At 49.8% G+C, this 26,328-nt stretch overlaps 4 protein-coding genes across 4 annotated transcripts; 1 reads left to right on the top strand and 3 right to left on the bottom strand.

The window, feature by feature from the left end:
- Window positions 1–5,433: 5,433 nt before the first annotated feature.
- On the bottom strand, window positions 5,434–7,586 carry TrAFT101_010409 (uncharacterized protein; the record flags this gene model as incomplete). The annotated part of the gene is made up of 5 exons (XM_024904045.2): window positions 5,434–6,209; window positions 6,289–6,519; window positions 6,584–7,036; window positions 7,103–7,292; window positions 7,368–7,586. The coding sequence occupies 5 exons, from the start codon at window positions 7,584–7,586 to the stop codon at window positions 5,434–5,436; spliced, it is 1,869 nt and encodes a 622-aa protein (XP_024756204.1).
- A 6,811-nt stretch (window positions 7,587–14,397) lies between these two features.
- On the bottom strand, window positions 14,398–14,765 carry TrAFT101_010408 (uncharacterized protein; the record flags this gene model as incomplete). Its single annotated transcript, XM_066128952.1, has 2 exons — window positions 14,398–14,584; window positions 14,647–14,765. The coding sequence occupies 2 exons, from the start codon at window positions 14,763–14,765 to the stop codon at window positions 14,398–14,400; spliced, it is 306 nt and encodes a 101-aa protein (XP_065985078.1).
- Window positions 14,766–17,665: 2,900 nt separating this feature from the next.
- On the top strand, window positions 17,666–18,129 carry TrAFT101_010407 (uncharacterized protein; the record flags this gene model as incomplete). The annotated part of the gene is made up of 2 exons (XM_066128951.1): window positions 17,666–18,064; window positions 18,117–18,129. The coding sequence occupies exons 1-2, from the start codon at window positions 17,826–17,828 to the stop codon at window positions 18,127–18,129; spliced, it is 252 nt and encodes an 83-aa protein (XP_065985077.1). The 5' UTR covers window positions 17,666–17,825.
- Window positions 18,130–20,237: 2,108 nt separating this feature from the next.
- Window positions 20,238–26,069, bottom strand: TrAFT101_010406 (uncharacterized protein). Its single transcript, XM_066128950.1, has 4 exons — window positions 25,435–26,069; window positions 21,434–25,364; window positions 21,259–21,327; window positions 20,238–20,952 (listed from the first exon to the last, which is right to left on the bottom strand). The coding sequence occupies exons 1-4, from the start codon at window positions 25,738–25,740 to the stop codon at window positions 20,624–20,626; spliced, it is 4,635 nt and encodes a 1,544-aa protein (XP_065985076.1). The 5' UTR covers window positions 25,741–26,069; the 3' UTR covers window positions 20,238–20,623.
- Window positions 26,070–26,328: the final 259 nt, after the last annotated feature.

Genomic DNA, 26,328 nt, shown 5'->3' with positions numbered 1-26,328 from the left:
CCCGAGGCGATGTGTTGTGACGAGGAGATTGGATATGGGAGGATGGTTGCTTTGGAAGGGAGGTGAGAGCCACCGGATGTTGTTGGCTGCAAGACATTTTTGCCTTTTTTCCTCTTTCTCAGGCTGACCAAGATGGCGCCTTTTTAAGGCCTCAAAATTTCAGGAGAAAGCTCTGGCTTATTCCCGAGCTGCATATCCATGACCCATAGCTGGGCCCTGTTTCTCTTTTCTTTTCCTCTTCCTATTTGACAACAGGGTGACGACCTCCCTCTCTTTTCAGCTCGTTTGCGCCGGGGACTACGCATGCCGCGCGCCACCACCATACGGAATAGCATTGTGCAACAGCCAGCACAGCTCACTTGGCGCAGACGAAGTACATTCAGAGTAGGCTGCTTTTGGATATTCCTACAGTAGTTGCGTTTCATGAGGCCCTATAAAGAGGGAGAGAAAAAGAAAATGCATGGCGACGTGGCTGGCTGGCTGACTGGTTTGGGGACATGGGATCGAGCAGCTGAAAGAGGTGAAATTGATGAGATTATTTTTGCAGCAAAGCCTCACTCGTCTTTTGGATCTACTACTCGCAAAGCGACGATGGGGACGAATCTGTCGCTTGAGCTTGTACCAGGGGTAGCGAATGACGATGCAGGGAGCCCTTTGCTTCTACTTCGTTTAAACTACCGAGTATTATAAGGGTTAAACACGAATGTACGAATCCACGAATAGAAGATCAAATCTAGTGCTTCAGTCGACCAAGACGAGACATGACAGCAAAGACAAGCAGGGCAAAAATACCACCACTGTGCGTACTGGTAGCTGCTACCTAGTAAGAAATCACACGCACGCGCATGCAAGATTCCAAGCCGTGTAGCATGCAAGCAAGGGACAAGTAAAGAGACAAGAAGCAATGCAATGCTACCCTCCACCTGCTGCCCAGGGAGAAGAAGCAGGGCCGGGCTAACAACTGAGAAAACGCGGAGCCAGCTCCGTCACTGGAACTCTGACTATTGGCCAGCCTCTTCGTCTTAGAGGGGCCCTCGCTGTTTTCTCTCTTATTTTCGCCCGCCCTGCCCTGCTCGTTGTATTTAATTAATTTATTTTTTTTCTTGACAAGGAACAGGGGGTTTGAAAATGAGAGGGGGGGGCCTTTGGCGTTACATTGCAGTGAGGGAAGAGCAACATACCGTAAACTGAATGTTATCACTAGTATGTACTTTGCATCAATGACACCATTTATACGACGGTGACATCTGGAGACATGGGGTTGGCCTTTGTCTTTGCTTTTATGAGTGAACGCTCACTTTCACTTTCACGGGGGGCTCGTGCCAAGATTGTGCACATTACTCTCTGCCAGTGTGTGATTTGTTACGTGATTACTTTTCGGTAAACACGGGCGAGTTGCGTATCTCATATGGCCTTTGTTAGACACACGCACGGAAAAAAAGGAGATGAGTGCCTTTTCAGCTGCTTACGGCCGCAGCCTGCAGCACATAATTTATTTTGTTCACATGTATTTTACCGTGATATATACTGACGATGAATATGGGGGTTGTTTTGCTAAATACCTATCACCGCATTTCGTCTTTTTAGCAACTATCTATATTATATCCACCTACAAAACCCATCTTTCATCAGCTCGCATTGGCTGTAATTGCAACATGTGTCAAATAAATACTTACACTCCGTAATCATGCAAGGAAAGCCAAGCCATGACAAGGCCCCAAGTTCGGGTAAACATCCGTCATCAGTATTCCGAACAAGTCCCTGTTTGTATCTCTTAGCTTATACAAAATGAGCAAACCTCGCTTGCTCCTCAATCTCGCCGCCCTTCCGATCCGCAGAGTATGCGGAGCAATTCCCAACTCCCCAGGGGTCAGTCCACCATCTTACAGTACCAAGTCGCTGAAAGAGAGACAGACATGTCGCTTTCCTGCCTATATTAGTATGTAGTAGTTCCAAATTACCCAATTAAACATGCAGCTCTAAAGTGAGGCGAGACGGGCCAGACCGCTGGATTTATACCACTTAAGGGTGTAGTTTTTGTATGTTGACGGATATCGTCCAGCAAGTGATATACGACAACCACTACTGGCTACTAATGTCTACATCTTCTACCCGGTACTGCAATATTAGTAGCACTATTCCAGCACTACCGTCCTCGGCTCCCTTACGCGAGCTGCATAACCTTAGCAGAGCGTCTGGAGAAAAAAAAAAAAGGGGGGGGGGGTGGGAACCCAAGAATCGAAGATGCCGAGATGGTAGCAGTAACCAAAATGGCTGGAGTCATAAACCACCCCCCGGGTCAAAACTGACCTGATATACAAGGTTGGGCCTTGCGCTGCCCGCCTTACCGATGGATACCTGCACTATAACTGCCCAAGGCAGAAACATCAAGCATAGGTCAAGTAGGTATACCTTGCCGTTTAGCAGCCACAAAATGCTACGCTGTTACTCCCGGTACTGTCCTAATGCAAGAAAACACGTTGTGGGCAGTTAGTTTTAGGCATAGTCATCTGCAATGATATCCTGGCACCAACGGGCCGTGGAAACCCGGCTTCCGTAGAACTCAGTCGTTTTCCCGGTCTTCTGTTTAACCCCTACCCTGACAAAAAAAGACCAAAGCAATTTCTAGTATAGAGTAAATTGCCCCCCATATTGACGTAGTAGTAAGTATATCCAACAACCAAGCCATATTCTTTTGCCTCTCATAATGAATAACTTCTCATTCATACTGCCCATATAGCTATATATATCACTACTAGATAGTAGTACTGGCTCTCTCTCCAGCGCAAAATAGCATCCATCCTCTTCAATTCTTTTTTTTCTCTTCTCCTTCTTTTCCCCCTTTCCCCCCTCTCCTTTCTTTTTCCCATGTTTAGATACTACCTATGTATGTATGTATCCCAGGCAGCTGAACACACTATTCTGTTTCTTTGCCATCCTCCAATCCCAACCTGCCGTAGACCTAGTCCACACACGCTTTGCCCGCATCACTCAGACATACATCATTAGTGCTATATAGATACAAATGGCACAAGCCTTGGCAATACCTACAACAGGGCGTACCAGTCCTTTCATCCCTGTCAACTCCGACTTTGCTCACTTTTGCTTTGCTTTGCTTTGCTTTGATTCTCTTGTAGACTACATGCTATCTATAGTTGCTACTTGTTACTCTCGTCTTCGATACTCGTTCTCCCCTGTATTATCTACGTACGGGGGGAAACCCCCCAAAGTTAGCCTAGATTGAACTTCCTCTCCCCCCCTCGCACACACAAAAAAAAAAAAAAACATGACACATCATTTTTTCTCTTCAAAAACTTGTGTGAATCCGGCTGCCTGATCCATCTCCATACATGCCCATACGTACAAGGTACAAAATACCGGAGAAATAGCTCCATACTCGGCAAGTTTCTTGTCTCCATAATCAAGTCACCAGAAGATCCTCTTCCCTCTCCACTTGTACCTCACGAACTCAGAAGCCAAGCCCTCCCCAACTAACCAAGGTTTCAAACTTTCAGTCATTTGTATTATATCATAATCGTGCCATATCACATCACATCGCTGGTTCCCATCGCTTCCGTTCCCTCCTTGGCTTGCACTTCCCGCCGATCTGATCCCCAGACAGGGAGGGAACTACCTAATAAAAGTACCTAGTTCGTGGCACTTTTCTGTCCCCCATGCCAAACCTAGTACTTCCTTGTACCATTTACTGCTACTAGTACTACTCGTGGCCCATCAACTCGGCACTTCTCCGTGATAGCCGTACCTCATATACACGTAGCCTTTCCAACACACCCTTTCCCCTCTCTGCCCCTTGCACACTACATGTCTCTTCCCACCTCCATCTACCGGTATATTTCAAAAAGAAGAAAAAAAAAGTTCATTTATTCGCACCCCCTTCTACATACTCTATAGCTGCTAGCTGCAGCTCAAAAACTCCTATCTGCACACTTTTACCCACATTCGCGCTCGGCTTCTCGCAAATTGCCACTTCGCTGATGTTGCTCTCTCTTTAGGGCATGCTTTTGACCCCCCCCCCGTCACTTACCGATATATTTCACGTTGGCCGAGAAGAATGATCCGCAATTACCTTGATCAAGGGAAAAAATATATATATATATATATATATATATATCGTATATCATCGTTTAGCGATGTAAAACCATATTCAAGCAAGTAGAAATGCAAAGTGATAAAAGAGAAGGGAATTAAACGTGGACAAACAAATAGTATAATAGATTGCTCATATATTACTACGCTTCTTGTACATGCAGTTGTTAAAGACAAAATTGATTATCATATATATATAAAAGGAAAAAGACATTCAAAAGTTCTCGCTTTGCTAGCCTCCCCCTTCTCTCCTGCCCATCAAGATATAAAGACAATTTTCTTGCTAAAGAAACGTTGACCAACTAACTAACCGCTATCCTCTTGCCAAAAGAGAATGGAAAAAGAAATGAGAAAAAAAAAAAAAGATAGCATCGCTTGCTTGGATCGCTATGCCTTGTTCAGTCAGTCTACACAGTTCCCTATAAACCACACGAGAAACCCCCCCCCCCCCCCCCCCCCCCCCCCCGGCCCCCGATTTCCACTTTGCTCCCACGTACATGATTAGAAGATAGAAACAAATGAAAAAACTCCCTTAAGAAAATGCCCCCAAAACAAATCTCCAAGAAAGTCTCTCCAGGTATAGCTATTGGTCAGGCGTTGGCATGTATTCAAAAGCTTTCAATAACCAAGCCAACAAAAAAAGAAAGCTATAAAGTCAGAGATTGTGTGAATCGCCGGGAGATTTGAGAAATTGCAACAAAGAAACAAATCTAATCAGAGGTATTGCCACTGGAGGCAATAATGTTCATTTCCACTCAATAAAAGGGGGATACAGCCGCACAAACAGGTATACCAAACATATATCAAAGGCCAAAGGATGAATTGGCAGTATTTGCCGAGAGCATTATCACCCAACCATGTTCAGTCACTTCCCATGGCACACTACTTCAACCGAAAATCGCTGCCCTTCCGGGGCATCAACGAGAAAAGGAAAAGAAACCTCCAGGGATAAAGCATAAGCAAAGACCGCCTGTATCGCCCGTGACATGAATCGTCAAAGAGGAACGCTCCCATACAGAGAGCTGAGAGGTCCACTAAACGCCAAGGATAGACCGACTTGATAACAACCAAACAAAATGAAAAAAAAAAAAGAAAGAAAGAAAAGAAAAGAAAAGAAAAGAAAAGAAAAGAAAAAAGAAAAGAAAGATCCAATCACAATTATTGGTCAATATGCGTTCCAGTGCGTACCGCGCTCTGTTTTGCCGAGACCAGACCCCTGTACGTAGTATAATACGCATAAAGCCAGGCTTTACAAGTTCGCTTCCTGCAGCCTGCTGATACTGCTAGCCCATTTCGCTCTCTTTCTCTCTCTTTCTCTCTCTTTCTCTATTGGAGGGAATGGCGATGTCCAGCGCTATCCACAACTTGGGCCATGACCCTCATTCCACGCGCATCATTGGACATTGCATAATTGTAGCCTTGCTGCTGATTAACGGGAGGCGTTTGTGACAGGTCACCCGATCGGAATATCGCGTTTCCGTTTGGGTCGTATTCATTGCGATGTGGTGCATCAAAAGAGTTCGGCATGAAGGGCTGGCCAGGTGTGATGGACACCCCGGAACTCACAAATGTTGCTGGCTGTGCAGCCGTTTGCTGCTGACTATACTGGTACATGGAGGATCCACTGGTGGTCGCCGAGGCCTGTGGCCACTGTTGGGGGTACAAGTTCCCTCCTGGGCTAGCGTAGTCGCTGAACACCGATGGTCGTCGGCTGGCATCGTGAGAGGTGGCAACCAGATCCAGAGTAAGGTTACCAGTAGCAGCTGCGGCTGCAGTGGTAGCAGTGGTTACTGCTTGACCATTGTGGACGGAGAGTGCGCTACCCTCGACGAATGTATGCTGCTGAGGGGGAATGTCCGAAATCATTGACTGAGGGAATGTATTGGCCCGCGCTGTTAAATCATTAATGAAGGCTGATCCACGAATGCTCGTGGCAGAGCTGGGCTCCGATACTGGGTGCGGCAAGCCCTGAGAAACTGGAGGTTTGGACCTGGATACATCATGATCCTCTTCGTCCTTGATAAAGCCAACATCCTCAGGGTCTGAAGCGTAGCTCTCTGGCATTTTATCTTCTGCCATGACGTAGACTTCAGTTGTGCCATCTGGACAAGGTTAATGTCAAAACTACGTAAAAACTTGATCTTCAAAGCTCAGATCTAGAAGAGGGTGTAGCTAGCTTACCGATTTCGCCATTCTTGTACCGCTCCTCCAGGCGAGCTACCTTGAAGATTTCAGTAAGAAACGGCTTCTTCTTGGCATTTGCCTCGTTATCCATGAAGAAGGATGACAGCGCTTCATTCGTGGTCTCATCAAGCTTCTTCACATTCAGGCCAAGCTTCTGGATTTCAGTATGCTGCTTGTGGTTAGGTTCCACGACCAGCCTGAGGATGTGGGCGAGAAGGTGGACACGCTCTGTTTCGCTCGATTAGCACAAGCGAAATCGCTAATACGTGTTTCTGGGAAGAGTTCATCTAACCTCGCTTGTATAAATGATCGGGCTCTTTATGCCGGACCTTGTCGTCCTTTGTGGGACCCCACGCTTTCGGCCACCATCCTGGTGCCTTTTCATCGCTACCAGTGTAAGGATGCGTTGATTGCTTCTTGGGCTCCACTGCCTTGACCCAAGCCTTGGCAATGAGTTTGCAGGCCGTCTGCTGGCAGTTCTTGAACCGCTGTTCGTAAAAGCCCCAAACAGCAGCCGAGTCGCCAATCTTGATGCACCTGCGAGATGAAACGGTCATGGGAAGATCGTCTTCATCATTTATAGCCCGCGTTCCTCTGGGGCGCTTGCGGCCTTGACGAACAGGACTGCCACTCCAATCTCCGAATGCAGAGTTGCGGCGACGGTCCATTCGACTGCGATTGAGCCCAGCGGAACGACCGTAAAAGCCGTCCTCGAGAGTGTAATCGTCCAACATAGGATCAGCACCTTTGTGATGCACTGGTTAGCAATCAACCGGGAAGGAAATTATTCTGTAGATTAAGAAACTCGAACCTGAATCAATACGGGCCATAACCTGGCGATATTTAGTAACATCAAAAAATTGGCGAATCGTGTTGTCGCTCATCCCACGCCCAGTGGTAGGGTTGAAAAAGGTCATAGTGGCGCCATCGTCGGTAATAGCAGTGACAAAATAATGCTTAGCAACAATACCGCAATGCGTTCGAAGAGCATCGTCGATTGACTATTATTCGCGCATTGTCAGAAAAAGCTATAACAGCAAAGAAGGCGGGGATGGCTTGTAAACGTGCAAACTTACCATCAAATGGCGGCGCGAGTCATTGCCATCTTGGAAACGAGCATTATCAGTTTCTACGCCAACGCGCTCCTGTGGAAAGGGGTGGTGTCGCTGAACGACATCAGAGGAATATCTCTCTGACGAGAAAGATTGATGCCGCGTAGCCGTATCAGTAGAATAATACTGAGGTTGAAACGTCTGGTGACGGGGAAGTGAATCCCGCGTCCAGTCCTGAACCATGGTTGGTAGTGATAGGTCGTAATAGAGTTCTGTCTAGGTGGTAGCAGGTATGAAGAAAGCGTAAGCTGGCAAAAGATGTAGTTGAACAATAAAGGCTCCCAAAAGATCAGCGCGATTCAACACCAAGTTCGGCTCTGCTTAGTACGACTCCGGTTTGCACAGGCCAAAGAAGGGGATACGAAGGAGGCGGGAGCTGACGGCAAAGATTGACCACCTTGTACTATCGTCAACCTCTTTGTGGAATCAAACAGGATGCAAAATCCCTCCAGTAATGCGGTGCTACCAGTATTCTGCTGTAAATGGACGAGACAGCCAAATATCCGGTCTGTACTTCGAAGATGGTGCAGAAAGCTGTAGAAAAGGACAGGACAGCACGATCAAAGTGGCGTATGGGTTTGTCGAAAAGAATAGGCGGGCGATCAGACCATACGTGGGGATTATTGTATGCCGTGAAAGGCCAGAATCTCTTGGGATGGCGCTGCTGGCAGTTGGGGAGGGGTGTGTACGAGGATGTTGTTATACCCGATAATGTATAAATCGGAGATGCTGTGTAACAACAGTAGCCGATGTGGTGTCGACGGAAAAAACGAGGGCCGTGTGATGCCGACCTAGGTCGCGTTGAAGGTGAGGCAATGTCGATGATGGCTTCTAATGTCAAGTGTAGAAAGCAGATATAGTGAGCAACAGAAGCTTTCACCTAACTACCTTTTCCTGCTGCAAGAAGTCAAGAGTAGCAAAGGCAGACGGTACTGGCCGGCAGTGCGCCGTGGTCGACGACGAATTTGTGCAAGGCGCAGCCGATCGCTTTATAGCATGGACAGTTGCGTTGGGCGAATCAGACCAAGACCAGGGAGAGGTAGGGGGGTCGTTGGTTTCCACACACGGAACTGCTCCCCTAGACGAGACAGAAATACCAAGTAGCCGGGCAGATAAGCAAGAGTCGCTTTAGATCGCTTCTGCCGAAGGCACAAAGAGATCAAGCAGAGGGCGTCAGGTGTTGTGGTATTGCCAAGCACGAGTGCGGCGCGGTAGCACGGCGGACAGGCTTAGAATATCGCAAACGCAGAGATAAGATTTTCCACTTTTTTTTTTCTTAAAAAAGGGAAACGCTACGTTGAATCTCTGGGACTCTAACAAAACCACCAAAGGAGGACAAGAAGAAGAAAAACTCCGATCCGAGGCCGAAGCGAAACGAGAGTCAAGGTGGCCTGGGCAGCAGCGGCAGTCACCGGGAGAAGTGCGTTCCCAGGATGAAGAGTAGAGAGGGCGCAGAATCAAGGACGTGTCGGTTGATATGAGATCCAAGCGGCAGAAGATAGGTAGACACAATTGGCCCAATTAGTAACAGGCCCAGACACCACCAGGAAGGACGATGGCAGCTGCGAGCCCCGCACAAGACAGCGGGTGTCTGTCTCTCTTGTCGCTTTCTTACTCGCGGCCGTTTTGTGGTTGTTGGCCAGTCCACTTTGGACGGTAGTCTCCTCTTGGGTCCAACGGGCTGGCGTGTCAGCAGCGTCGCACGTCAAGAAGCAAAGACGGCCAATGGGGAGGGACAGGAGGGAGAGCTGGAGACGGCGAAGAGCTGCAGCGGAGAATCGAGGGCCTGGCTTGCCGGGCAAAGAGAAGCAGAGGCAGAGCGAATGGGGGAGTGAGGGCGAGGGCGAGGGCGAGGGCGAGGGTAGAGTGGCAGGTACATGTAGGAAAACGCAGCTGCAGTGCCGTCCAGTTCAGTTGAGGCCAGGCAAGGCAAGGCAATGCAAGGCAGGTCGAGGCATGGGGCATGAAGCCTGTCCACGGAGCAAAAAGGCGGGCTTGACCTGAGATACTGATGCAGGCAGGGAGCCAGAGCAGCAGCAGCGCTGGGCCAATCGCCGAGCCTCTGTGCGCGGCATATGCACGCAGCCCCGGAACGTGTGTTTTATTTTTATATCCATCTCTTTTTATTTGGATATTCTTCTTTCCTTTTTTCCCGCTTGCATTACTGCTATCCCAATTTTATCCCTCGCCCCTCGTCCCTTTTTTCTTTTTATGTTTTGCCTTTTCCCCTCGTCAACTCGTTGGGAGAGGCCAGTGCCGCAGACGCTTTGGGCAGAAGGCAAGAGATCGTCCGGCCCGTCAACGTGCTCGCCGCTGAGGCCCCAGAGCCTAGTAGAGCCACGAGCCTAGAGCCACGAAGCTGGGGTTCTCGCCTGGCGCGATACCTGGAACGTCTCCGGCTGCAGCTGGGACTGCTGCTAGTCCTCCGTACGAGCCCTCGTAGCACTGCTGGGCTGGCGCTAGCGGTCGCTGGCGTCGCTCCCAGCCAAGGCACAGCACGAAGGTTCACGCTGCCATCCACTCGAGGCATGGCAGCACCATAGGCCACGCTCCCAGCAGAGCGCCAGCAGCTTAGCGTCCGCCGGTAGTGCGCCAATGCCACAGCACACCCACCTGGCCAGGGCCTAGGCCATGCTCAGCAATATCCACGCCGTCCGTCGGCCTTCCAGGTCGGCATGTCACCCGCGCCGGCGCCTTTTAGCAGTCGAGGCGACACGGGCTGGCAGGGTACGAGCTCGTGGAGTCTCCAAGTACTGGGTACGACTCGTACCTGGAGTGGCACAGGTATGAGCGCGGTATACCTGCCTTAGGTAGCATCGCTGCGGTGTACCAGCAGGACAGCGCAGGTAGGCAGCCGGTGGTTGGCGAAGGTCTAGTCTGCGCAACCTGCAGCAGAGGTCGAGTACGGAGTACGTGTGTTTGTTGCTGGTTGTACAAGTACCCGGCTGCAGATACTGTTGCGTCCCAAGATTTAACCTCTTAGCCCCGTGTAGCTGTGGAGAGAACGCGCCACGAGCACGGATGACCCAGTAAACTCCGTCCCCCAGGAACGCACTCCGTGCTGTACTCCGTTTAGCCACTGACGCCGAGCCGTTGCTGGATCGTCAAGAGTCAAGAGGGAGAAGGCGAGAGGCGGCCGCTGACACGCTCGACTCCAGCCTTGGCATGCTTCAGCCAACCGCACTACTCCATCAGTGTACAGGTACGAGCATATACGGGCTTCGATGCCGGTATAAGCTGCGCAGCTACAGCCTTGGATCCGTATATTCGTCCTCGCCCTTGGCTGGCAGTCTATCAGCCAACAGAGGGAGTTGGTCGTTTGTATGGTGTATGGATATTGGGTGCAGCAAAGGTGAAAGCCCCAGCACATCACAGTCATACTCGTAATCATCAGACTGGCAAGCAGGTGTGTACTGTTCGTCGTCATCCCCGCGCATCTGGGGAGCTTCGCAACGCGCTCTGCGGGTGGCTAGAAACGGACATTGGACACTTGAGCTGCTTGCAGGGCACTAGAGAGCATCAGAGAGAGCCCTTGGTCCCATCCTATCCGGCACCCGAAACAAAGCTGTGCGGCTCATGCTCCGGCAGCATCACCGACCAGCACGAGTACCTACCTACCACAAGAGCACCACTTGGCGCTAGTACGAGACAAAGTGGCAGCACCACCTCCTCAAGCAAGACCAGGGAGATGACGGCAAAGTCGCGTGTCTGCACAAGTAAGGCGCTCTACCTACAGCCGAGCGTACTAGTGGGATAGAGTTCAGTTGTCCGTACCGAAGGAGGTCCCCCCTCAGCAAGGGTGTATGTAGCCTTTATTTTGCCCAGGCTCGAGCCAAGCATTGGCCTAACCACAACACCATGTTCCAGGAAGAGCTAAACACAAAGCCAGCACTTCTGCTGAGGACAGCGCGCGTTGGGACGGTGCTGACGCATCTCCTTCGATTTGGTCACGATCCTTGCGTCGTGTAGCGTTGCCTCTAGCCCATTCTCACCAAAAAGCGTTGTTTCTACACGCACGAGTCCAGTGTCACCTCTCTTCATCACCACAAGTAGTGGTCCTCGCACAGGTGCCACCAGCAATTCACTCGGCCTCATTGGCCGCTTCTTACTCCGGAGCACGAGCAGTTCGGAAATCTCCAGTGTATCCACCCAGGTATCGAAGCAGCTCGCTTTCTCTTTCCCCTTCCCTCTCTTGGATAGATACCAAGATGCTAGATGGTAGAGCGTTTTCGTTGGTCAGCATATCCCGAGCGTACCTGTGCCGCATGGAAGCTCGGGAAGTTAAAAGCGGCATTCGAGCCAGGTTACCAGGGCTGGCGGTCCAGGGTGACAAGCGGCAGCTCCAGGATAACCCTGCTCGGGCCAGCGAGGATTGCGTAGCCCACGGGGCTAACGGTGAGACGAAAAAGGGAAACAATCCAAAATCAGGCCAAGAAGAGAGCAGATGCCAATTAAATGCGTCCCCAGACCTTGGTTTTTGCATAACTTAAATAACATTAGCATCGTTCTAAGTTAGTGCCCCGAACGGAGGGACTATCTGTTCAGGGAGAAAGAAAATGGGCTGTGGACCATACATACTGTAATTGGTACGAAAAACGGAGCTTGCAGAGTAGTGCGACCATTCCACCGCTACAGCCGTCCGTCTCCAGAGCTCTGCTAGTGGTATTTTACCCGAAGCTCATGTTGACAGTAGTGCCCCATGATTATCCTTCTACTCTGAGACAAGGCATGGGTTGAGTTGTTTGATTTGCAAAATTTATGCCGTCAAACCCATTCCGCTGCCAGCAAGAGAAGTGAGACATACCGCAACTCTGGCTCCACGCAATATGGAGAAGGAAAACAAAGAAGGTGGGGTTTTCAAGGGAATGAAGGCCTGGAGCCAGCATCAAACATCGCATCCTTCTCTGCGGGCCAGGCCAGTAGCGAGCAGGCTGCCTGCTATTCTATTCACTGGATCTCTCCAATCTGATGCTGATTAGGTCATAGTTCGAAACACAAGCAAACGCCGTACATATGCGAAGTAGGAGGCATCGATGATGCAGATGACTTGCCTTTTGGGTCGTCTGCATACAAGCAGTGACAGAAAAATCCGTCGGCTTGTGACGAGCTCACACAACATTGTATCACGATGCCTCATGAATAGCTGCCCTCTGTGTCCCCCCTTTTTTTTCTCCCCCCTCTTCGGCAGCCACGGCCAATGGAATAGACACCGTTCAAGTTGGAAACAAAAGAACGTTCCGCTTGCGCCCGTTGCGGATTGGCCCAATTAATCCACTTTCTTAGACCACGTTGCTATCGGCAGTAGTACCACTCGAACGGAGCTTGTCATGAACCATTGCAGGCTTTGCCAACCATTGAGTCTGGGCTAGGGTAGAGATAGTTTCAGTCCGTCCTGATACAGCCGCGCTGCGGAAGCACTCTCGAAAAGACCATACCATTATGGAGCCGCGAGGCAATAAAAGACTGCTCTTTACGGCACACGCACGCACGAGTAGATCGTCGCCAGGAACAAGAGGCAGGGATGGGCGGCGGTTTTTGGCTCGATGTCGCTAGATGCTGTTGTATGCGCTGATCAGCAGGCGTGCCCCGTCACGAGACCCAGCTGGATCCATCCTTGGCTTGGAGAACTTGGCGCCATGAGAAAGCCATTGGATCAAGTCACCGATTAGGAAGTAGTGTTAGCACTGCCAATGCTTCTTGTTTGTGTGCTCGGTTGGCCAAAATTCTCCCTGCATTCGCGTTTAACCATTCTCGCCAAAGCTGAGTAGAGGGTGGGCGGCAAATTAATAATCTGAGACGCTAGATAGATACTGTAACTTCCTCCCTTCATACTTGCTTTAAACGAATGAGACTCTACACTGGTAGCCTCGGGGCAATCTCGCTCTAGAAGTGAAAGTGACCTACCTCCAAGGCAGGTTTAATCCCTTTCTGCCTACTTCGTAGAACTACCCAATACCTCTTACCTCTCTTCATGCCACTATTGTAGGGATGGTGAAAGAGCGTACATGCGGTAAGTTAGTAGCACTCCTGCCTCGTCGGCCACTACGACGTACTTGGCTGGTACAGTTCAGAGCCAACGCATGGGGTAGAGCACGTTATGTCTGCTCGAGTCTCGAACTGGTACTACAGAGTACCTACCCTGCGCCCGAGATTTAGCATTCCAGCAGGTCGGGGCCAACAGGAAGGCGACAGTGACAGCCAGACTTCCGGGCTGGGCAATGGCAGGGAGGGGAGGAAGGTGCTTAGAATCTCCTGCCCCGTCCCGCTACTACCTGGTATATTAGTAGTGCCCTCCATTACTACCTAGTACCTAGTAGGGACCCGACTTCTTGGGTGTTGTAGCTGAGGTGATGCAAATTGGCAACGCTGGTAAGTAGCAGTACTTGGATACTTCAACTCCTCAGCCCAGTGCCATCTTACTAAACACCAACGCCTTTTTTTCACAAGATTCGTTTCCTAAAGCAGGCTCGTGCGTCAAACTAATAGCCGCCATGGACCAAACTTTCGCAAAGGGTCGGCTTCTTACAAGTGCAGCGGGCTAGATTTGGATAAGAGCCGCATCTCTCTACTGGTTTCAGCAACGGCGGACTTCTGCCCGGAGCAGCGGCGCTGTCTATTACAAGTATTGCTTCTATTCCTATCTGGAGCTGCGGGACAAAGTTGGCCGAAAATATGGTTGACACGGTTGGGCCAACGGGGAGCTGACGCTTATTGCCACTATTGAGTGAATTTGAGCGAAAAGGATTCAGAATTTGGACAAAATTGCACACTGGATGTCTCTTTAGAGGCCCTTGCGCATCTGTCTGCGGTAACGCTGATGAGGCAGCAGACAAGAGACGAACCTGGCAAGCGAATCTTAACAGTTTCCTATAGGAATTTGGACACAGCTGGGTAATGCCGCTAGAACTGCTCGCTGCTCATTAGTTTCTCTAACGTCGTCACTAATAACGGATCAACAATTCTAGTGGGACGCGGTACGGCTCGAGCTCTTAGTTTAGCTGGCGGACGTCCTCCACATAGCAAAAAAGCCATGAAACGCTTTCCGGTAACCGAGGCGCTCTGTAGCCGGGCAAACGAGCTGGTCCTGGCCACGCTGTTGTAGCACCACCCTCATGCGGACAAATCGAATCCGTCCGAGGTGAGACAGCTTCGTCAATAACTGTCGACCGAACCATAGCTGACTGGATGTCCGTGGCAGTGGCGGTGGAGGTGGAGGCGCGACAAGCTATCGCGCTACTGTTACCAAACGACTTGCAATGTCTCGCGGGTGAGACCTGTCAATCCGACATGGCGGTTGAGCCAGTGGATGCGGGAGCCCTCTCTGCCAGTGAGATCCAGGCTTGCAACACCTGGCTGTGCCATCCCGGACAACCGGCAGCATATCCTTGTTATGTTTCAAGCCACTGTGGAGAAACTTGGACACTGGCGCCATAGCTCCGAGATCACTATTCCCAGCCTCTGTGCTCCTATGTGGGGGGGTTTGAGACAATTTAACCAAGAACACGACGACGAGTCGGCCACAGCTGCTAAGACATAAAATAAACCCTCTACCCGTACTTAGCATCATGCAATCAATTGGGTAAAAGCCGCTGTCCTCATTTCATCCTAGCGGCCTCATTCATTCAATAGCACCACTCGCTACTGTTGCTTATCCACGGGGTTTCAAGACGGGAAGTGCCCTGCCTCGTATTATACACGGACCGGTCCCCATCCGATGGTAAACACCACCACCTGAGGAGAAGAAGTTGGGGGTCAGCATCGGTAGTAAAGCCTCGCTGCAGAGACAATTTGGAACATGGAGGGCTCTGCTAGTATGTATTACTACTACCTGTACTACTGGACGATCTGGGCAGTCGCGTGTCTGGCTTGATCGCCATCTCATTACGTCACATTATGAGGCAGACCTTATGAAACGGAGTCCACCTTTCTAAAGTTCATTCTCCTATTGCCGACTCAATTCGGAAAGGCAAGAATTTTGAAGATCCGCGCACGTTCCATGCTGTGCACTTGAGGGAAGAGGGGCATCGGAGAGGAGCGCCGATTGCTTAGCCTAGGCAGTCGACAAAAAAGCCATGCTTCACTAGATGCAGATACGGCTCTTCCAAAGCATCGCAGCCTATCATCCTATGTGTTGGTCTATGTGTTGGTCCCGGGTCGGTTTCCGGATCCTTCGAACCCCGCCGGCGTCTCAGCTCCGATGCAAAAAGAAAAGAAAACAAAATGACTGTCAGGGCCAACGGCAGGGCTACCATCACTCGTGGATAAGGTAGTGACGCTGGGCCACCTGTACTGAATTCTGATGCTTTGCGTCGCCATACGAATCAACTCTCCAACCTGCTATGGTTGGACTAACTTGGCGACGTTCCCAACATTGTGCTGGTACTATTAACGGCAGCTATTGATATGCATCACTTTAGTTGGCCACTGATCGCTAATTCCGTCACCCACAAAGGTACTTTTCGCCATTTAAGCCAGAAGGTTAATGAGAGAGAAATCAGCAACCCTTTAAACAGCATATTATATTATCAACTGCACTCTCACGCCGGTTGTGTCGCATTGCTACGGCCAAATATGGGGCCGATATGGACCATCAGGTACTTCATGTGGGACGGATGCGAGACAGTGCTGAGATCTCTTTTATATTACATTCTCAGCGATCAAAATTTTGTTTGTTGAACCCAAATTATAAACTCGAGAGCAGCCACTGCCTTATCTCTTCTTTTGAAAATGGCCCTTTTAGCTTCTGCTTACTGAATAGCATATACGAATACAGGCGCTTGAGTATGGACGATATAGAATAGCCAGGAGGTCGTGATATTGGCGCTGGGGAAAAAAAAAAAACCCTCTATCTGGTTCAAGCAGAAGCATCCCTCTCTTACACACAGCTATTAGCTTAGCTATTTAATTCTTCCCGGTACATTTGTCCTAGCGAAGCCCAACAGTCTAGTACGGGACAGCTTGGATCAACACCCGTCTCTTCTCCAAGTCGAAATCTTCATATCTTGACAGACGCATCAGCATAAGCATTCTGTATACCGTGGATCCAAGTTAGCTGGCGCCTGCTCCCTCTTGAGTCAAATCCTTCCAGATATGACATCGGCTGATAAATATGTTCTCTCCTCAGCTGCTAAACTTAGATGCTTTAGCAATCGCACTTCGGCTTAAACATGCCGCCACCCTGGACATTATGGCGCTCAGATATACCCAATATAGCCTTACTGATGCCTAGTAGGCCAGGGCTTCATGGATGTTTTGCACGGAATTTTTCTTCCGCTATGTTCTGTCTCCGCTGGCTATCAGCACAATTTCAGTTAAATTCAAGAGAATCGCTCCTTCGGGTCACACCGAGCCATTAGAGTGACAGCTGAGATCTACCTGGGCCGGCTGATGGGAAGGGCAGAGCAGCTATTATTAGCCCCAGTCACTCTCTCCGCAGGATGAACAAGACTAACGAATCAAGCAGATTATGCATCGCAAGCTCAATGCGGAACGCTAGGAGCACTTTAACCGCACACTACGGCGTACGGCCCGCAGAGAGCTTGGCCAATGGTGAAAGAAGCACCGCCAATCCTCCTCCATCTTGTTGGACTAGGCGGCCAACGTGAGATGGCAATGTGTACTCCGTCAGAGCTGCGAGCTGCCAGCATTGCATGGACAAGACCCGCTCTACATTTGCCATACTATGTACGGAGTAGTTACCGACAAGTCGCCTTAAATCTTGTTTTGAGAACTGGGTAGACTAATACGCATTACTTTACGAAGTACACGTACTAGCATTATATTGGCTCAAAGCTCAAGGCGCAAATACCTTCCCATGAGAACCTGCCACGAGAGCTCGACGCCCGCTTCGGCCTCGGAATGCGCCGCTAGAACATTAGCACCTCTCTAGACTCTTCTCCCTACCTAAGACTGTTGGAACTAGAGAAGCTATTAGCCCTACCCATGGCTAGTCCTGTTCATCATGCGCCAGGTCACGCATGCTGGAACGCTTTAACTTTGCGTTCCGTCAGCACCACTTCACTGCAGCGCTGGAAATACACATAACATCGCAATGATTTGGGATGAATTCTGTATGCTAAAGCATGGTGAAGATGTACGGCCTCTTTGAAAACACACCGCTAGAAACTCATAAGGCGGTGCGGAGTATACCTAGTATAATGTACAGGCCGCTATTTTATCCCTCTTCTTTCATCGACGTCCTTCAACTTCGCCATTTTGGGCTTCCCACATACACCTCCGCTGGTACCACTGGGTGTGGGTAATTGAGTTACTAAACTAGCTCTATTCCCGATAACCAAAGATTGCCTTGCTTGGCAAACGGTGAGTACATGAAAGAGCTTGGAAAAGAGATTTCCAGTGCCACTTTGCATGAGTTGATTGACTGGAAATGGACCTAAGCTGCAGGCATTCTTTTTCGTTTACATGATGCCTCCCCAGAACGGACATCCAGCTGCCTTTGCGACGCCTTGTCGACCCATTCGCCAACGTGGGTTGGACACGACACAAAGGGTCAGCGAAGCCGAGTCAGCTCTTCGCATGGTGCATCGCATCCAGGATTGCGCCGAGGCTAACAGAGAGCCGGAGGAGATGCCTACTCGCAGCCGTTTAAATCCCATCGTTACTCTTCCTAATAGAAACGGTACAGCTGGTCACGATTGCTCGTATGTTTTTTTTACTGCCTCGTTTAGGCTTATTGTGTGCTTCATCCTTCAGAACTTCCTTGTAACCGTACAGTCCCAGCTTTGATAGCACGTTGTATACTCTCTATATACGGAGGGGCCGCGGAGCCGTCACTGGGGTAAAGCAAATCTCAGGGGTGACACTATGGCCGTTTCCCATAGTGACCAGCCAAGGGGTATTGCGGAAGCACACAACTGCCGATATCAAATCAGGCCAGCGCGGAGCATGGCCTATTCCCGCACACGCTATTCAACAGCGGCCTTGCCAGCACGAGGACATGGCGACATGACCCTGGAAGCGAAGGGGTTGGGAACTAACGCAGAAGCACGAGTACGGAGTATCGCTTGGCACGTTTACTCATCTGTCCCCCTTGTCTGGCGAATCCTGTCAAACTATCCTTGACTGCTAATATCGATGGTCGTGCCAGCCCTAGTCGCAGGCACAAGGAAGCGAAAAGGAGGGCGGCAACGGCTAAACGGGGCCCTTCTCTTCCCCCCCAGAAAAAAAACGGTCTTGACATCAAAGTGCTACCATCCACGTCATGTGTCACTTCTCACACAGATAGGGCAATCATTCTACGGAGTACAAGCCGATAATGAGATGTACCATGCATCAGCGCGCATGCACCAAGGTACGTAGGGACCCGTTTTATGGCCCTCCACCCATCCATTTCACAGAGTTCATATACGCACATACGCTACGTGCTCGTAGATCCCAGGTAAGCAGTCTATCTTCGTCACAAACCTGACAAGCGAGGCAGTGCATACAGTAGATGGATGATGCTATTGCTTGTATAACAAACAATAGGCTATCCCCTTCTTCTTCTACTACTACTTCTACGTCTTACAGTATGTAGAAATGCACTGCTGTCTGTATTGATCCTATGTCCATGGTCTTCCTTTCCTTTCCCCCCTTCAACCCCTCGCAGAGAGAGCGTAGCCGAGCTGAACAAATGATGGCCTCGAGGTTATCCCGCCTAGTATTTAGTGCTCCAGACCGGGATTCCCCTTGACGTTGTAGTACATTTCGCTACCCCACATGGCATGGCTTAGACATTATCATTCTTCATAAACGATTACTTGTATACATCGCGCGGATCGGTTGTAAAAAGCGGATTCATGTCAAAGTCCCAGAAGTATCTGCAGGTACGAAGTACTGTACCAAAGCAATCTTCTCAAAAAGGGCAAATTCATATCATTTCTCTTTGTCCCTCTCACGCTCTCCCTCTTCGTTCTCGTTGTCTGTTCAACTTTTCTCTGGCAACAACTCGCCCCATAGTACCGAGTCATGTAATGGCTCATCATCATTCACCAAAGCCGAGGAAATTCCCATATAACCCCGACGCAAAAACGGCGCACATAATTCCTGAGCTGTGCTTGCTGGTTTAGAAACTTCTCTCCCCCGCTTGTCTATCCATTTTGCAAGGAGATGACTGGGGAGGGCCCCAAGGATTGACCAACACAAACCCAAACTTCACTTTGAACCCTGGAAATCGCCTGATTTTGATTTCCAGGGCCGCCGCATAATAAGCAACATACCTGAAGGGGTCCGCAGAAGATGCAGGGACGACTGCAGCTTGAAGTGAATAGGTGCGTACTTGGTAATGCTGGGAGCACAGTTTTTCTTCACGGATAAAAGGACATATTGCGGTGTGTGCATGATTCATTCCCATTCGTGTGTGCTTTTAACTTCTTCTTCTTCTTCTTCTTCTTCTTCCTTTCATTACCGACCACCACCCCACGGATACGCCATTTCGTTTAGAATGGAGTCGCATTAATTGTCGCTCTAAGACGTAAATCTTCCAGGGGGGTTGCAAAGAAGCATGAATTGATCTACAACTACTACAACACTAATGATAGTGTCAAATATGATGAGGCAATAAATATTGATAAGCGGCACCAATAGTGCATACAGGCAGTAGCATCGTGTCAGAAGTAGGAATATCAAAAGCCAAGAACTGAAGCTTTTATTTAAACCCATGTTATTTCCATTCAGCCGTACGCATGAAGGAAGAGGAAGAAGAAGAAGAAGAAGAAGAAGAAGAAAAGAAGAGGCAGGGGAACAAAAAAAGGCTCAGGTCCCCTAGAAAATTTTAAGTTTGGTCGTAACAAGATGGTGTACCAATTTACTTAAGGTTCCTCAAATGGGCTCATTGGACGAGTGATACTTTGTGCCATTGCTACTCTAACTACCTACTACCAACACACATCGAATAGACTCCACACATGCAAAAAATACCTTGTTTCCCTTTTATTTTCTCTCTTTTTTTGTCCATATGGTCGTAGATAACGCCATATCACTAGCTAGTTAAATAACAGAAAAATTTGGGCATCTTTGAAAACGGTTCGGGTCGTTTTCATCATCGCCAGTTCCACCCTTTACATACAACCATATTGAGCATCATAATACCCTGATTAACCAAGTAATGTTCTCTCTTCAACATTTTCCTTGAGAATAAAATAAGAAAAAAAATAAACAGTTTAAATAGGTAGCAAAGCAAATAAAAAATGCTCAGATAGACAGTCTTAGATTCGCAATATTCAAGAATCAATCTCAAGACCCGCCTGTCTCATGAGGTTGTAAAAGATACCCTGCTTCTTGTACAGCTCACTCGGTGTATCAAACTCTGCTACCTCACCCTTATCTAGCACAACAACGCGGTCGCTGTCCAGAATGGTGTTGAGTCTGTGTGCAACCGTAATGATGGTTCGGTTCGCAAACAGTGGAGATCGCAGTGTGGCCTGAAGCATGGCATCCGTCTCTACATCGACAGCGGCAGTAGCTTCATCCAGAACCAGAATGTTGGACGGGGTGAGCATGGCACGGGCTAATGACACGAGCTGCCGTTGCCCCTGAGAAAGATTGGAGCCTAAATTAGTAGTCATCCAGTCAGCTTCCGTTCGCCCTAAATTGAGTGTACAGCGGGCGTTCGGTCTTATTAAATGAGCAATAAGACGAAACATTTGGCAGGCGTGGGTAAGGTGCAGAAATGGATCAATCTAGTTGAACACGAGAACAGCGGAGTGACAGAGCGCTCATAGCACACGCATCATGAAAAGGGGTGGAGACATAGATCACCAAGAATGCGAACAGATGGCCGATAACGGACAATCGTAGACAATCGAAGCAGCGTGGTCATGAAATACAGAGGGATAAAAGAGAGTAAAAGACTTACCGCCTTCGTTAATCTTAGCTTCAAGGCCACCATCCATGCTGGCTACATGGTCCTTCAGACGAGCATGGTCTGGGTGTTCAAGTTAGCAAAAAGTTCGGTCAAACAGATGACAAAGAGTTCTGCCCAGCAGCAACATGAATAGTAGCCTGCAAATAATGTACAAGTAGAAACTTACCTAGTACGCTCCAAAGTTCGCTGTCATCGTGTACGTGGCCTGGGTCTAGGTTGTCACGGACAGTGCCCTCAAAGAGAGCTGCATCCTGCGGGATAATAGCAAGGCGGCGTCGGAGATCCAATAAGCCAATAGACGATGTGTTGAGGTTGTCAATGTCGATTTGACCAGTGACTGGCTCAATGAGTCGGAACAGAGCCAGTGTCAGTGAAGACTTGCCGGCACCAGTTCGGCCAACAACTCCAATCTTCTCATGAGTCTTGATGTCAAGATTGATGTTCTTCAGAACCAAGTCCAATCCCTCACGATAACGAGTGCTGTAGTTCTTGAAGTCGACCTCACCCTTGGCAGGCCAAGAAACAGAGGGGCGCTTGCTGGGAATAATCTCAGGGGCTTCACTAGGCAGTCGGGCATATTCAAGTACTCGCTCGACAGATACAATGTTAGTCTCGACCTCAACTGTCTGACGGACGATCCAGTTGAGAGATGTTGTAATCTGCAGGGCATAAGACATGGCCAGACCAACGAGACCAGCACTCAGACCACTGTGGCTTGCAACAGAGACGATGGCAAAGCCAGCGGCAGCAAGAATGACTACGGCTCCGATGAACTCAAGTCTAACAGCCAGCCAACGGTTGGCACTGATGGATGGGAAATAGGCACGAAGATTGGCATCAACTCTCCACTCGTTTTCGAGCTGGAATCTCTCGATTTGACGGTAGGCGCGAATTGTGGTGACACCTCCAAGCGACTCTTGGAAGTGAGCGTAGATGGGACTACGGCTAACACTGTCCAGACGCTTGAGCTCACGTGAAGTTCGGAGGTAGTAGCGTTGAATCCAGTAGTATGCCAGAGCAATGGGGACGATGAGAGCGACAAAAGCAGGCGTAGATACGGAGATAATGATGAGAGTGAAGCCAGACTTGGCGACGTTGACGAAAAGCATATTGAATGTTCGAGCCAAGACTTCGTCGACACGGTAAATATCACTGGAGAATCGGTTCAAGATTCGACCAGCCGGGGTGGTATCGAAGAAAGACATAGGAGACCTGAAAATAGCGTTGGCCATGCGCTCGTGGAGCTTGCGAGAGGCTTCAATGGAGCAGAAGATCCATAGGATAAGCGTTTGGAGAACCGTCAAGAGGGAAGAGCCAATACCAAAGGCAAAATAAATACCAATGTACTTTCCGATGTGGTCGTTGGAGCCGAGATACTGGTTCTTCTCAGCCCACTCCTTCAGCCAGACGGAACCACCAATATTGGCCGTCTGCGCGGCGAGGAGTGCAATTATGTAAATGGCTACAGCGTAGAGGTTGTTTTCCTTGGCATACTCGCCGTAGACTGACCACTTGACCTTGCCTTGCTCAATGTGCTCTTTAGCTTGCTTTGTTTTGGAGCTTCCCGCGACTTCTTCATCCGTAAGCCTTCCGCGGGGTCCCTTGAAGCTCGCTGTGCTGGCACGTCGCAAAGTCGCCATACTGCTTGATCTTGGCTTATCCGTCATGGCAGATCCAGTCTTAATGGGCGCCATTTCAGGAACCTGCTCTTGCGCTTCTTCCAGTTCTTCCTTGTCTTGAGTGCTGAGAGGTTCGATGACAGTAGATGTTTCGCTAGATTCGCCGCTGGAACTACCGCTAGAGGGGCTGGTAGAATCATGGCCTGCAGTTCTCAGGAGATCGGCAACAAGTCCCTTTCTGGCAATGAGCTGCTCGTAGGTTCCTCTCTCGACAATTTCTCCATCCTTGAGAAGGGTGATGTAGCTGGCTTGTTTCAAGACAGAAATAGCGTTCGTGGCTAGGATACGAGTCTTAGTAGAGAGCAAACCACGGGGCCCAAGGACATTTTCAATAATGTGTCGGCCGACATGGGAATCCACAGCCGATAGTACATCGTCGAGAAGGTAGATGTCAGCTCTAGCGTAGACAGCGCGAGCCAACGAAACACGAGCTTTTTGGCCACCACTAAGAGAGATACCTCGCTCACCCACGACAGTTTCATCACCATCAGGGAGTTGTGCGAAATCGTCAACCAGAGCACAAGCCTTTACAGTCTTTTCATAGAACTCGGGATCCCATTTATATCCAAAGACGATGTTTTCCTTGACTGTGGCATTAAGAATCCAGCATTGTTGAGAGCCGTATGCAATAGTTCCCCTGACTTCCGCGGAGCCCTTTACCTTGTATAAGCCACCAAGAATACTTTGCAAGAACGAGGACTTGCCAGCTCCAACTCGGCCGACAACGCAGGACAGTTCTCCCTTGTAGGCAGTAAAATTGATGTCTGTCAGCGCGTTCTTATCTTCGTGACGGTTCCAAGAGAAGGTACCGTCTCGAATGAGAACGGTTTCCTCACCCATCTCCTGAGGGGATTCTCCAACAGTAACGGCATCGGTCTGTAGCTCCTCAGCGGTGAGGAAGGCGGTCAGACGGCCAACAGCAACGGAAGCCTCCACGATAGAGGTGATGACCATGGGAAGCACAGCCAGAGGGAAGGTCAAGAGATTGAACAGGGCGAGAGCAGGGAAGACAATATCCGTAGTCAGAGGGCGATCCTGGGTGAGAACGAAAACGGTAAAGGTAGAGCATGAGACGAAGAAGGGCGCAGTGTTCCAGGTGAAGTTGGCCACGGCCTGGGTCGCGCCAATCCTGCGAAGGTTCTTCAACTCTTGCTCGTTGCGGACAAAGTTCAACTTGGCCATGAAGGCAGAACCCCAGGCATAGAGCTTAATGCTCTTCATGTTGTTGATGATTTCGTTGATCAATCGACTTCTGGCATCCTTGTTCTTCATCTGATCCTTCTGCAGGTTTCTCATCATTCGAGCGACAAAGCCTTGCACGGGCATCATGATAATCATGACGACGATACCTGCCATCATAGACCATCCGACGAGGTTATACAAGGAAACCATGCAGATGGTGATTTGGAATGGCGCCGACCAGGCTTGCTGGGCGAACTGGGTAAGATCTTGGAGACGTTGGGCATCGACTGCCATGTAGTTGACGATATCACCAGTGGACTTGGTTGATCGTCCCTCGTTAGACAGTCGCAGTGACTTTCGATAGATTGTCGAGGCCAGACCACCCTTGATACGCATACCAGTTTCGAAAGCCAGTTGGAAATACTGGTGAACCATTGTGGTTTGGAAGACGGCACACGCAAACATGGCAAGCGCAATAGAGGCGCCTTGAATGATGGGCTGGGGAGTCTCTCCAATGTTGTAAGATGCGACGAACGCAATGAGAAGACGGAGGAGCTGCGGTTGGATGTACTGTGCAACGTCGTTTCCAGCCTTGAAGAAAGCGGCAGTGACATAGGGGCCACCATAGGCTCGGAATAAGGCCAGCCAAAGTGATGGTGAGTTGGGTCGGCGCTTAAGCTCGTGTTTCCACGCCTCTTCGAGAGCCACACCCGTGTTTTTGGTCTGATCAGCTCGAGCGAGACCCCAGAGATCGTTTTCGGTCAAGAAGATCTTGTAGCCGCGTCTCATCAGTGGTGTCATCCAGGAGAAGGTGAGCTTGGAGAAAACGGTGGCGTAGTCTTGGGGGCACTCCTCTTCCTCCAGGATGGCTTCATATCCATTGTCCAGCGAACGAGGCCACAGCCACTCGACTAAAAACTCCACCACGCTGAGACCGACTCCAATAGTGTAGGTGATGAAATATGGGAGGCTCTTGGTATAAAGCTGCTGCGAAACCAATGAGCGTTGCTTCACCGCGAATGAGATGATAAGCAGCAGCCAGTAGAATAGCACAACTCCGTTTGCATTTCTCAGGCGTGAATGTTCTAGCCATTGGATTGTAAAGATGACGAATAAGGACAAGACGAGGGCAACGGTGGTCCAGGCTCGGAAGTCGCGATACCAGATGCTTCCATAGCTAACGATTTGGAAAGCGAATTGAACGATGACGTCGGCGATGATGGCACCGAGTAGGGTCTAATCAGGAGATAGCCATGTTAGCCACATTCCCGCGGACAAAGTAACAGTTCCATGGGCCATAGCATACCTGTTTAATCCAGAAATGGGCATTCTTAGATGTCGACAATTCCTGCTTCTTCTTCTTAAGCCACCAGATGGCGATGGCGCCAAAGAGAATACCATATACGGAGACGGCAGCGATCCAGACATCGACGAAGCACGGCGTGAAGTCGTATCGAAACGGACTCAGGGGACCCCATCCCTCTTCGTTGCCGCAGAAGTTGTTACAAGAGGCGTTGGCGGCGAGATAGTTGCTGCCCAGCTCTTGCTGTGGTCGGTAGCCGGTGAACGAGCCGGTGTGCAGCAGCACCTTTTGCTCGCTGTACGGATCCATGATTGCGGTCCAGCTCTTCTCTTCTTCGAACGTGTACGTGAAGTTGTTACCGCATGCTCGACGTCGGCCTATCGGTGGTGAGGCTAAGTCGCAACGATGATGTCGAAGCTGCTGCTGTTAGTCGGTCAGTGACGCAAGGGGTTCCAACACGACAAAAAGGACCAATGCGTCGGCACGGCGCGAGGAGTCTTGGCGATGGATGGAGGCTCAGTCGATGCAAGGCCTGGCGATAAAAACCGATGAGGCAGCAATGGACGAAGAGCAAAAGCCTTGAGCTCAGAGAAAAGAAAAAAAAAAAAGGCAGCCCGAGCGAGCGGCCGAGATTGAACGGAAACGAATGATACCCACTGGATTTGGATGTGGAGACCTGCGCGCGCCGAACTGCAGAGGCTTCTGGCGGTGCTTTGTCAGCCGGCGCAGGTCTTTCCAGCAGGTACCGCCAAAAGGCCGCTAAAGGGGCCGCTAAATGTTCCACAGAGCCCCCCCCCAGCTGCTACCAGGCACGAAGCCGGTGACGAATTAGAAAGCCTCTATTACCCCGTATGGAGTGCAGTGCAGCAGTGCTAGCACACCACTTCCTTAAACAAG

The sequence above is a fragment of the Trichoderma asperellum genome, chromosome 6 (genome assembly GCF_020647865.1).
Source record: "Trichoderma asperellum chromosome 6, complete sequence".
NCBI lineage: Eukaryota > Fungi > Ascomycota > Sordariomycetes > Hypocreales > Hypocreaceae > Trichoderma > Trichoderma asperellum.
The sequence above is the reverse complement of the archived record's forward strand: the minus strand, read 5'-3'. Positions and strand labels throughout refer to the sequence as shown.